This window comes from Alosa sapidissima, chromosome 7 (assembly GCF_018492685.1).
Source record: "Alosa sapidissima isolate fAloSap1 chromosome 7, fAloSap1.pri, whole genome shotgun sequence".
Classification (NCBI taxonomy): Eukaryota; Metazoa; Chordata; class Actinopteri; order Clupeiformes; family Clupeidae; genus Alosa; species Alosa sapidissima.
This window is the reverse complement of record NC_055963.1, coordinates 12,646,001-12,659,435: the sequence shown is the minus strand read 5'-3', so window position 1 is coordinate 12,659,435 and position 13,435 is coordinate 12,646,001. Positions and strand designations below refer to the sequence as shown.

General features: G+C 44.1%; 1 protein-coding gene across 11 annotated transcripts in view; it reads left to right on the top strand.

The window, feature by feature from the left end:
* scn8aa (sodium channel, voltage gated, type VIII, alpha subunit a) overlaps positions 1-13,435 on the top strand; it is a 55,565-nt gene that overhangs the window by 27,466 nt on the left and 14,664 nt on the right. For 7 of the 11 annotated variants that reach the window (XM_042097557.1, XM_042097550.1, XM_042097558.1 and 4 more), the window contains 8 exons: positions 3,549-3,687; positions 3,971-4,209; positions 7,397-7,570; positions 7,762-8,118; positions 8,380-8,829; positions 10,168-10,285; positions 11,698-11,852; positions 12,855-13,028. In XM_042097557.1, coding sequence (XP_041953491.1) covers positions 3,549-3,687; positions 3,971-4,209; positions 7,397-7,570; positions 7,762-8,118; positions 8,380-8,829; positions 10,168-10,285; positions 11,698-11,852; positions 12,855-13,028 — 1,806 coding nt within the window. The remainder of the gene's footprint in view (positions 1-3,548; positions 3,688-3,970; positions 4,210-7,396; positions 7,571-7,761; positions 8,119-8,379; positions 8,830-10,167; positions 10,286-11,697; positions 11,853-12,854; positions 13,029-13,435) is intronic. The other 4 variants (XM_042097554.1, XM_042097560.1, XM_042097556.1 and 1 more) reach the window with 1 other exon arrangement.

Here is a 13,435-nt window from a genome sequence, read left to right as displayed (position 1 = left end):
GCTGTGGTTTAGTGGTTCACCACAGCTTCATTTGCCCATCACTACTTATCTCCCTCTCACTCTCTTTCTCTCTTGTGTCTGATAGTGGGCTGATTTTTATCCTCTTCTCCATCACTTTTCTCCTCCTTCCTCCTGCTTCACCCTCTTCATGTTCTTTAGCTCTCACCTTCACTGGTGCTGTATACCACATCTACCTCTAATACATAGCTATTCCTTTAACATCAATCCCATTTCGGATCAAATGAGGTTTGATTTTAGCCTGACGTAGTCATACTCAATTCTAGTCAGAATATGAGTCTGATACTGCTCCATCAGGACGTAATTATGGGGCGTGTTTCAACCAATACAGGGGGGGAATGCCTCTGCACTCAATTGGATAGACCTAACCAATCAGAGCAACAAAATAGCTTACCGTGAGGTGTAGGAAGAAAACACACGAACCATCCTTCTTCTCCTATATCCCCTCCGTTTTTAAAAATAATTCTGTTGAACAGTGATATGCTACAAACATGTTAAACAGCTGGGAAAGGCTGTCGCAAATCCCTCGAACAGGTGGTCAATCAGAGATTTCAAACGAATGAGGGAACATGTCGCAATGCAACAGCGCTGTTTTCCCTTGATGAAAGTGAAACCACAAGTTTTCCCACATCTCAACTTTGGCCAAAGTTTTCAGAAATAATCGTTTTCAGTGATACAACCTCATTAAATAATATGAATTTTCAATATGGGGTCTTAAACGCCATGTATCCTTCTAGCCACAGCGTTTTTATTTCAAACATAAGCCTAATCTAAGCGTGCTCAGATGACGTGATAGACCAGACGCTGTTGCTCACCTGTCCATCATCGTAAAGCCTGATTTGATTGGTCCGCCTGAGATAGGGCGAGCATACTTCCACCACAATGAAGCAATGCCAGACCGAACTTCCCGACCTCAGTTGTGGGCGGGACTAAGTTCGGAATGGCACCCAGGCTAGTTTGATTTTGCAATTTATAGTAGAAAATGAGTATTTTCAATAAAATGGCATCAAATGTTAAGAGCAATGCCCTTAATGATTTCATGTTGTGTGTGTTATCACAGACACATGCTTGGTCTGACATTTAGCTCTTAATTTGACGTGTGGTTTGTAAAACACACTCCATTGTTCACTCTTCACACATTCTGTACTTTCTGTAAAAAACCTTATTTGTAGCTCGCAAGACAGGACACATTGTGCACACAGTGATGTTTTATATATGGACACAAATGATTCTTCTCCCTTTCCCTTCATAGGGAGACATAACGTTGCTTAGACATCCTGGTAGCGTTTCTTTTGATGCTATCAGACATAGCAGTGGCACATGTGCAACACGAGGAGACATATTGATGGCCATTAGTGGCCACCATTAGCATTTCTTGGCGGTGAGAGCTCAACAAAATGCTATTATGGGCTAAGAAATGTCTTTATGCATTTGGTTTGGATGTGAGGCAGAATGTTGTTCCACAAAACAAACTCCAGTCACACTCCTGTATCACTGTCCTTGTCTGACCCCTATTATGTTTATCTCATTGGTCATTTCTCTGTCTGCGGCATGTGCGTTATCAGTGGGGAATACATTCACCACACTTAAATGAGATCCATTTCTCACACCTTACCCAGACATTTCAGCAGAGTTTATTTGCATGCTACCCCACGCCCTGACCTGGATTTATGTTTACGGTGACTCTGCGAAATCTAATTTGCTAATATATGAACGGCTCACTGGGTTTTGCCCATCATTCTCTCTCACTCTGTTCCCTTATCTGCTACCCCTCCGCCCTCAGTCATTCTCTCTCCATCCATCTCTCTCTCCACGTCACTCTGTTTCCCTCTCTTTCTTTCTACCTCCCTCTCTCCCTGACGTGATTTTGTGAAATATTGGCAGCCATGTTGTCAGGCTGTGCTGCTGTGTAGGCAGTGGGGGTAGTCTCTGGGCTTGCTCCTCTCTCCTCTCCTCTCCTCTCCTCTCCTCTCCTCTCCTCTCTTCTCTTCTCCTCGCTTGACCACATCTGTGGTAGGAGGAGCGGAGGGGGAGGAGTCAGAGAGAGGGACCACCCCTCTGACATCAGCAGCCCCTCACTAAATCCTGCCACTGTCAGCACGACAACCCATCCAATCAGTCCCACCAATGTCACGCCATCTGCCTCTCTATAGCTTTTTGTCTTTTGAAACCAACCAGGGCCCTTCTGCCCTTTCATTGTCTCTTCACTGTTCCCTTTTTCCTGATTTTTTTTTTTATTTGTCTTTCCATATATATATTTTTTTTTTCGCTTTGTCTTTTCAAACAACAAAACAACCTTGAAAAAAAACGCCAGCGACAATATTCTGTTCTCCTCTTCCCTCTGGTAGTTAGCATGGTAGTTTGACATCCTAACTCCTCTCTCTCTCTCTCTCTCTCTCTCTCTGTGTCTTTCTCTCTCTCTCTTTTTCTCTCTCTCTCTCTGTCTCTCTCTCTCTCTCTCTTAACCTGGAGCTTCTTTGTAACCGTTGTAGTCTGTCTCACTCCAGCATGAGAAAAAAGTGAATGGGGTGTTCCTCCCTCTGCCTTCTGTTCTCTCTAACTCTTGTGCATGGTGCCGATGCTGATCTGATGCACGCCGACTGGTCGACCCTCCCCCTGTGCCTGTGCTGTGCACGGGGGTCGGAGGTGTGGAGGCTTCAGGGCACATGTGGCACTGAGCTCAGGACAAAAAGAGAGAGATGCACATTTTAACAAAAATACACACAGTGGTGCTGTAGCAGTTATATAACACAGCAACACGTCCCATAAACACCCTCTTCAAAATGCGTCATAAGCACTCCCATTAAGTGCAGTCAGAGCTGTCATACTTCAAAAAGCATGATGTATGTTCATTGTTAAAATGCTCATAACAATTTGTTGCTCTATTAACATCCTAGGAAATAATGTTACTTGCCAATTCATAGATCATTTTGACCATTCTGTAGCAAATATTACATGCTACACAAAGGATTGACATGCAAAGAATTAGGTACAACATTCTGAATAACAAGTTTAGTGTTGTACTTATGTTCATGTCGTATTATGAAAAGAGGATTTATTGGATGTTTTGCCAACAGTGTGGAAATTCCCTGTTCATTATTTTATCATTTTGCAAAGTTCAATACCTAAATACTTAGTGTCATCCACCATAATGTTTGAGTTTTTAGTTCCAGAAAAAACACTGTATGTCCTGCCATGGTATTGTGACCAACACCATTACCATGACACATATCTGTCATTACACATAACGACACACATACAGTAATGGTATATGAGTGGTGCATTGATGTCTTCCACCATTACTCCAAACATCTCGTCCCAGTGCTCCTCTTTTGACTGAAGCCTGCATGTTTCTCCATGTGAAATTGCATTGATCATGTATTAAGGATGGATTCTAAATAGCCTACTAATGTTAAGTGTACTACTGTGCTAACCAAACCCCTCTCTCTGCTCCTCTGTTGTAAATCTCTCCTCCCACCACTAGTGGTGCTGTTGTGAGTGGTTGTTTTTGATCTTATATTTCCTTCCAGCAGCAAACTACTGAGGTGGAGATTAAGAAGAAACTCTCTGGCTCTCTCATGGTTTCTGTGGACCAACTCAACACCTCATTTGGGCGCAAAGAACGAGCAAACAGTGTCATGAGCGTGGCGACCAACACACTAGTGGAGGGTACGGCCCTAGACTTTTATTACTTATCCCACTGTAAATACTCAGCTCCATGAAGAGATTTAATCCAAGATAGTCCAAGATGGAACAGACCATTTAACAAACACCATTTAGATATTGTAATTCCATCTGGAAGGCCAGTGAAGATCAGGTTCAGTTTTCGGAAGGCCAGATGATTTCAGTGTTGTTTCGTTTGTTCTTTCTTTCTTTCTTTTTCTTTCTTTCTTTCTTTCTTTCTTTCTTTCTCTCTTTCTTTCCTTCTCTACTGTCTTGTTGAGCACTACAGAACTGGAGGAGTCCCAGCGGAAGTGTCCTCCATGCTGGTACAAGTTCTCCAACACCTTCCTGATCTGGGAATGCTGTCCGATATGGATCGAAATCAAGAGGATCACGCTAATGATTGTGATGGATCCATTCGTGGACCTGGCCATCACTATCTGCATCGTGCTCAACACCCTCTTCATGGCCATGGAGCACTACCCCATGACGCCACATTTTGAACATGTGCTGAGTGTGGGCAATCTGGTGAGAGGCTGTGCATTTGTTGCAGTTGTTATCATTTTTCTGTTCTTTATAGTTTTGAGTTGAAAGAATGGCAGCTAATGAAGGTATCAGGACGTCTCTTGTCAGTTGATAAAAGAGAAAGGTCCCTTCCTCAGGAGTCCACCCCCACACAAGCTTCTTCTGCCTGGGGACTGCCACCCAGCACACAGGCCTTTTTTACACAGCGTCTCGAGTGACTGGAGGGACTATTTTCTCTCTAGCTCTCACTTGTCTCTGTCTCTGTCTCTGTGCAGTGCTCACTCCCTAGCAGCTTTCCCTGTTGTTCCTTTCCTCTGACTTCTCTCCTTTTGCTCTTCTCCCCATCTCTTTTTAACCTTGATTGCATTACATATTGAATACCTTCTTTTAACCTGGGTTGCATACCTTCCTTTCTCTCTCTCTCTCTCTCTCTGTGTGTGTTTATGTGTGTAGGAGTGTGTGTGTGTGTGTGTGTGTGTGTGTGTGTGTGTGTGTGTGTGTGTGTGTGTCTGACTGAGGTAGCTAGTGGGAGGGTTGCATTAATATTTCATCTCGCCTGATTGATTAGCATCTCTAAAATGGTGCCCGAATCATAGCAACGGAGCTCAGTATGTCTGTGGCTCTGCTTCACTACAGTAATTTCCTGTGTGTTAGTCGCATTGTGTATACACCGCAGGACAGTGTTTTATGCAAACCAAAACCGTATTGATGCCATATTAACTGCCCCCGTGTATTAACCTCATAGCTGAAGAAATTTTGCAAAATGAATGTATAACCGCAGCTAATAGTTGAGAAATTACGGTATAGTCCAGAATTCTGACTTCGGTACATGCATCTTTAACACAGGAGTGTGATTATTGTTGAAGTCATGTCACAAGATATTTTGTATTCAGTCACTCCAGTATGCATGCTTCAGTAGTGTTTCTGTGTGAGAATGTGTGTATGATGTGTGTACACACCTGTATGTGTTTGTGTGTGAGTATGTGTGTATAATGTGTGTAGGCCTACACACCTGTATGTGTTTGTGTGTGAGTACTGTATGTGTGTATGATGTGTGTACACACCTGCATGTGAATGTGTTTATTGATGTGTACACACCTGTGTGTGAGTGTGTGTGTTGAAGCAATGTCCTGACTGATTTACAGTAGATGAAGAATTAGATGAAGAACTTCACAGAGAGTCTGGCCTAGATCCATAGGCAAACGTTTATTTCCGGGTGGGAGGGCACAGTTTGAGGTTTAAAATCATTGGAGTTCCTTTGAACCGCTTTGAACCAATCACTAACAACCGGCGTTTCGTCATTCGTGAAGTTTCTCTGCATCACGCCCATAACAAGCAAGCGTGCATCTGATCAGCAAACAATCACACGTTTCATCTCCGTAACTCTCACCAAAATGCATCATATGGTGTTTTTGATGCAATCGCGTCAAAATCGCTGTTTTTCAAACACTAAGAAGGCTCGACACAAAATGAAACTTTGATCGAAGTATCATCAGTGTCTCTACACATGAACTCGAGCATTGAGAACATTGTTGGTGTACACAGAGTTTACTAAAAGAAAGGTTTTGAACAACTCGCTTGTTTTTTCTGCTCGCTGCCATCTTGCCATCTTGCAAGATGTGAGTTGTCCAAAATCTTTCTTTTTAGTAAACTATGTGTACATGAATAATGTTCTCAATGCTCGAGTTCATGTGTAGAGACACTGATGATGCTTCGATCTAAGTTTCATGTTATGTCGAGCCTTCTTAGTGTTTGAAAAATAGCGATTTTGACGCGACCATGTAGCCTACTAAACTAAAGTTTGACTTGGGTATGTTCGTATTTCAAGTGACAAAATTAAGGTATGACAAAGCTGACGATATAACATCCTACTCCACTGTGACTTCGTTCGTGACACTCCTGTTAATAGGCTAAACTAGAAAGAGCTAAAATAACTCACACCAACCTTATTTGCGCCTTTTATTCACATTTGCTCAAAGATTTCATAAATCTTCGAAATTTCATTTCGTTGATGTATTCCAAGCGGTCTGCTTCGGGGGTGGGACGTAGTAATTGAAAGACCATGCCTGTGTAACGTAATCGCTCTCAGGGATGCCCTCTGTTCGCTGGTTGGGTCGGCTCTCCAACTACCGAAGTAAAGGGCGAATCAACCTATTCCAGACGGAGTAATGTAGGGAAAAGAAATCGAGCGGAAGTACGTAGGACGCAGAGGCCAGGCTAGCATTCTGTACAAGCAACAAATCAAACCAGTTATAACCAGTGAATGTGAATGTAATGCTGACACTAAAGTACAAATGAACAGGGTTGCATATTTTAGATGACCTCCTAACAAAGTTTTGACTGTGTCAACAGTGGTGTCACTTTTCAAGAATGACCATTTTTGAAAGATTGAAAAACACAACATACAGTAAAAATACTTTTCCTAGTAATGAAATAGAAGAAAATAAATATTTAAAATGACTCTTAAGCAAAAGTTCCTTGACGGTAGAAAATAACCTTAACACTGTCAATTTTGCTCCAGCCCCCTAATGAATATGTCATAATGAATATGTGTTTTATATTTATATATATTTATATGTTTTGTATGTTTATATATTTAAACACGCATGTTTTGCTGCTCGGTATTCATCTTACCCTGGCACTTGGCTGGGCCTGGATGACTCATCCTGTCTGACATCACAGGCTCTGGAGGCCCCTTCAGGAGGCGAGGCCACCGTGGGCACCTTGGCATAGCGGGCTGCATGACTAAGCGCGTCCTTCAGCCACCGATAGGACAGACGCACCCCGCTGTGCCCGCTGATCACGACAGCGACCCTGAAGGGCCCCACATGTCAGAAAGGGGCTTTGCAAAGCCCCTGCTCTCAGCCACAGGAGTGTTTAGCAATTTAGATCAGAAGGCGCCTCATGAGGACAGACGCCCTAAGAGCCGGAAGATGATAAACAGTAGCCTGCGACCCACCCATGACCTCAGACTAGAAGGCTGTTTGGGCATGGAAGTTTCTCTAATGATAATAATAAATAGTATGTAACAATGATAATTTCCCATTCTTTCACAAAGGGTTATCAAGTTTTAACTTATTCAAGCACAGCATGTTTTATTGTGTCTGTGTGTCCTTGCTTTGCTTTAGCAGACTTTGTTTTACCATAACAGACTTTTTGAGAGTAACCTGCTTGTTTGTCTCTGCTCCAGGTGTTTACAGGGATTTTCACTGCCGAAATGTTTGCCAAACTGGTTGCTATGGACCCATACTACTACTTCCAAGAGGGCTGGAACATCTTTGACGGCTTCATTGTGAGCTTGAGCTTAATGGAGCTGGGTCTGGCCAACGTTGAAGGGCTGTCTGTCTTGCGATCATTCCGTTTGGTAAACAGTCTAGATCTTTTCCATCTTTCTAAATAACTCTAATTTCTGTCTAATTTGGCTTATTTAAAGATGTTGGATCGCTTTGTCCTACCTTATTTGATGATTAATAATAACACTTGTATGAATATGAATCAACTCACGTGTGATTGTGTATCGTTCTCTCTGCCCCAACCCCCATCTGACTCGGCCAGCTGAGAGTGTTCAAACTGGCCAAGTCGTGGCCCACTCTCAACATGCTGATCAAGATTATCGGGAACTCTGTGGGTGCCCTGGGGAACCTGACCCTGGTGCTGGCCATCATCGTCTTCATCTTCGCCGTGGTGGGCATGCAGCTGTTCGGCAAGAACTACAAGGACTGCGTGTGCAAGATCGCCCAGGACTGCGAGCTGCCCCGCTGGCACATGAACGACTTCTTCCACTCCTTCCTCATCGTGTTCCGTGTGCTCTGCGGCGAGTGGATCGAGACCATGTGGGACTGCATGGAGGTGGCCGGCCAGTCCATGTGCCTCATCGTCTTCATGATGGTCATGGTCATCGGCAATCTGGTGGTAAGGGCACAATACCCAAAACTAGGCCAAACTAAGGAAGCCTACTGACAACCATTTACAGTAAAACCCTACATGCTGAGATCAGGGCTTCCATGATAGTGTTGTGTTCATACATAATGAGGTGGCAGATTTGGTGATATCTTGAAATCACCAACGATCCCAATGATGTGATTTCTAATATATATGTAAGAGACACGTCCAGATTGTCGATGCAGGGGGCAGGTGAGCATGTCTGAGTATATGGGTGTGGCCTTCCTCCAGGTGTTGAACCTCTTCCTTGCCTTGCTGCTGAGCTCGTTCAGTGCGGACAACCTGGCGGCGACCGATGACGACGGCGAGATGAACAACCTCCAGCTGGCCGTCATCCGCATGAAGCTGGGCATCGCCTGGGCCAAGGCCAAGGCGCGGCATGTGGTGGCTGTCGCCCTAAAACGCAAGGTGACTGACGAGGACGACATGTACGACAAGAAGCTCAACTGCATCGCCAACCACACAGGCGTGGACATCAACCGCGATCTGGACTACCAAAACGGCACCACCAGCGGCATCGGCAGCAGCGTGGGCAAGTACATGATCGACGAGGACCACATGTCCTTCATCAACAACCCCAACCTGACCGTGTGCGTGCCCATTGCTGTGGGAGAGTCGGACTTCGAGAACCTCAACACCGAGGACTTCAGCAGCGAGTCAGAGGCCGAGGGCAGCAAAGATGTGAGTGTGTGTGTGTGTGTGTGTGTGTGTGTGTGTGTGTGTGTGTGTGTGTGTGTGTGTGTGTGTGTGTGTGTGGGGGAGCGAGGGAGAGGGTGGTGTGCATCTCCATTGCCCCATGTTGGGAACGCTGATGCAGATTGATAGAGAATGTAGACTCAGTTGAGCGTGAATGGCCAGTAGCACAAGCACAGGCTCACTGGATGCCTCACTTCTGTCCCACAGTAAACAGGAGAGGGAGGGCACAGAATCGGCCAGCAAGGCTTCGCATGAGTGCTGTTCACTCACAGTTAGCAGCACTGTAAACAGCTTTCGTGACACACATCGTCTTGTTGATGTGTGTGTGTATGTTTGTTTTCCCCGGCTACAAGATTTTCTTTTTGATCTAACTTAAAAGTACACTATACGACATTTTTATCTTAATATAATCTAGCCAATTTGATGGTAAAGGAACTTGTAAAAGGGGAATCGTTCACCTAGCATAGCCATAGAGCATAGCCGTAGAGCATAGCCGTAGAGCATAGCCGTAGAGCATAGCCGTAGAGCACAGCCGTAGAGCACAGCCGTAGAGCACAGCCGTAGAGCACAGCCGTAGAGCACAGCCGTAGAGCACAGCCATAGAGCATAGCCGTAGAGCATAGCCATAGAGCATAGCCGTAGCGGGTTGCTACCAAGATAACCAGTAATGCAACTTCTAGAGGGAGCTCTAGAGTCGCCAAAAACACCTGAACATGTGCAGTATACCGTTAAGTAGCCATGAGAAAAATGCCCAGTCCTGTAGCTCCATAAGAGAGACCCATGGACCTTAGCCTTGACCATGAATCAGTTGTTTTACTGATTATCCGCAGACATAGCTAAGCACATGTCCACGCATGGTCAGGTAGAGGCCGAGGTACTGACGAGGGCCAGTATGAGTGCAGGGAGGACCCTGTGTGCTTCTACTCAGCCATCCATCACCTGTGGATTACCATAGAGCCGCTGTGTGAGATTATTTATGGCTATGTAATCAATACAGTTACATCATCTGTTATGATCTAAGTTCTTAAGACATTTTAAGACATCTCTTTTAAATGATTCCGTTTTGTCATTTATGGAGTACATCTAGGGGTTTATCCAACTAGAAATGTTAGTGTTGTTGAACTAGTTATGTTAGCATCCTGATTGATGACTTTTTTTGGATTGAATAGCAATGAGTTGACATGAAAAATGAAGTGGGATGTCTGTACTCTGATCTCTACTAAATGACTTTTTTAAAGCAACTCTTGTGGAGCCCCTATTCTGCTGAGAGCTTGCTCTAGTGTAGGCCTGCTCCTGTAATGCCTTCTGTCTGTGCCTGCACAGCTAGAGGACACCAGCTCGTCAGAGGGCAGCACCATCGACATTAAGCCAGATGTAGAGGACGTGGTGGTGGCGGAGGTCGTGGAGGAGTACGTGGAGCCGGATGCCTGCTGGACAGAAGGTACAGAGCTCTTCACCTGCAGTCCGTTACACACCACAGACTCCCAGGCTTATCAGAGGGAAGCAGTTGCACTGTTGACCCCTAGAGTGTCTGAGCGTCTGTCTGCATGGGAGGCTCCATTAAGGCTCTTTTGGACCCTGGGACCATCAGTGGCCACAGTCTCAGTGCAGTAATCCACTCTATGCACAGGCGGCTCTTTTTCTCCCTTATTTCCGGTGCAGTGTTAGTGACAGCATCTTCTGTAATATTCTGCTCCTTACATGTTCACTCCGACAATGAATATCTTGTTTGCCCAATAATAAGTAAGGGATAATGTATTGTCCGCTGGTAATTATCAGAGAATAAGTCCCGACAGGGAGAACAGAACTTCGACGCGCAGCGGAGGGGTTTTGCTTTGACCTGAAGGGACTGTCATGTCGTTTTGAATCGTCTTTGACTACTCAGAGTGGCTGCCAACAGGCATACTGTAGGCTACTCAAACATGTCCTAAAACAACCCTTAACGTTTGTTTTCAAAACTGTGCAACTCACCAAGTGGTTAGTGGTGTTCGTTGATTATTAAAAGCAAATATATCGGCGCAATGTATGATTTCCAGCCGTCTTATTTGCTATTGTAGAACTATTTATTCAGACACCTCACAACCGCTCAGTATTTGAACCTGAAGCATAGGCGGTGGCGCAGTATCAACGTGCAATAAGTCTTCCAATAGAAATCAATGGGATTTTACAAAATGCCAAATAAAACATGACAGAAACTGTATTTCGCTACGCTACTTGTTTTGGAACATCAACGAGGTCCACAGGTCGAGACAGGACTAATCGTCAAAATTTCGGTGTCCACCACTCTAGTTCATCCAAAACAAACCAGAAAAGGGACTCAAAGTGCTAAATACCGGAATTTTCCTTTAACACAATGGGTCTTTAAAAATGATTTTGCTACCGTTTCGTGGCTTCTGCTGACAAAATAAATAGTTCGCCACACAGATAGAACTTGACAGTTTCAGGTGTTGCATGGCAACGTATTACTAGCTGACTTCCACTTTCAATGAAATTCCATTGCAATAAGTGAACGGACTTCTTGCGGAGTGATGTGAAAGACATTAATCAGAAGCACAAAACCTGTTGCCATTGACAGCGGTCATTATATACTTTGCCGGTGATTATATACAGTAGATTTAACAGACCTCCGAACATTGATTCACTAGGTGCCCAACTGGGTCCATGTAGACACTTATTACATTAGCAATATTGCGGCGACAACAACACACTGGAAATAAATGAACCAGGTCAAAAGCCTTCTGTGTATAGAGTACATATGGCATTTATTTATTATCGTTTTAATCACCAAACTCTTAAATTATTAATGATGACCGGTTGGGGTTTTGGGACTAAAAAATGTGTTGTCTTTGGTAGGTTGCATCGCCCGTTACAAGTGCTGTGATGTGCCCATCACTGAAGGCTGGGGCAAGTACTGGTGGTTCCTGAGGAAGACCTGCTATCTCATTGTGGAGCACAACTGGTTTGAGACCCTCATCATCTTCATGATCTTGCTTAGCAGTGGAGCACTGGTGAGTTCCCTTTCATGAATACATACACCTAGCCACTGGTCACAGAGTGATGGTGCAGTTTAAAAGTATAATTCCGTATATAATTCTAAAAATATAATCCAGTAATTTCTGTTAAAGAGTTTTACAAAAGCCCTGTGGCCAGTGTAAAGTCTTGTGTCCTCAACAACACTGCTTTAAAACAAAACACACATATAGCCTCTCAGATCTAATTTCTCTTCTCTCTCTCTCTCTCTCTCTCTCTCTCTCTCTCTCTCTCTCTCTCACTCTCTCTCACTCGGTTAACTCTCTGATGTATTGGGTAGCATGGTACGCTGTCCCAGCCAAATGGTTTCCTCCATGCTGTCTGAATTAGTCATTATCAGTCTGTCCACATTAAACTGGAGTATGCATCAGCCCACTGCTGAATGGGTAATTTTGTGTGTGTGTGTGTGTGTGTGTGTGTGTGTGTGTGTGTGTGTGTGTGTGCATGAACGGTAGAGGCTAAATGGGAGGGGGGGGGGGGGGGGGGTGTTGGAGGACGGGCTGTCTGATTGGCTGATAGCGGTGCAGTCATCTTACTCATTATGGATGGCTGAGAGTGGGAGCCTGAACAGCAGTTCTGGGTGACGTGATTAATGGGCTGTACCATTTATCAAACGGAATAGAGGGGGAGTCTATTTCTGGTGCAGCAAAGAGGGAGCCTGGAGTATATGGTATCTTAAAAATGTGATGACACAAAGCATAAACTGTCATGAACTGAAAATGTGTCTCTTTTTATCTTGCAATCTGTCTGTTATCTACATGTCTTTATATTTCTATATTTGTCTGAGGAGAAGGATTTATTTGCCTTATTTAATGTAGGTTTGATATAGTTGTATAGATAGTAATAAGATAGTTCTCCCTTCTGTATTCTCCACCATGTGCTGTCTTATTGGTTTATTCATTAGAAGGTGTGCCTCTTACTTCAGAATTTGAAGATGCATCCACGTGGCCTGTGTGTGATGACTTGTTTTTGTTCCTTAGGCCTTCGAGGATGTGTACATTGAGCAGAGGAAGACCATCCGTGTCGTCCTAGAGTACGCCGACAGAGTGTTCACCTACATCTTCATCCTGGAGATGCTGCTCAAGTGGGTGGCCTATGGGTTTGTCAAGTATTTCACCAACGCTTGGTGCTGGCTGGACTTCTTCATCGTAGATGTAAGTCAACCTGTCCATTTTCTCTCTGTCTACAGACATGATTTGGACAGCAGCAGTTTGTAAAACCCTCCTGTACACCTTGTTGAAGAATTGGGTTCATTGTAAACAGTTTTATTTTAGCCCAGGCACTAGGCATCTATCTTAGCTATGGAATGCAGCCACCACAAGTTTGCTTTTAGAACATCAGTGTAGCTATTTTCCAAGACATATTTTCATTTCAATTTTTAATAAAAAAGATCATTTTTAATGTTTCTGAATGCTTTTTAGAAATAGCAGACACATCAAATTGAGTCTCTCAGATGTCAGTTTAAGTGGAAAGGAGTTATAGAACATATACTTCCACTCAAATTCTATAGGTTCCTGACCGTGGTTTGTTTAACAGTAGTCTGTGACTAGTTCCACCCATA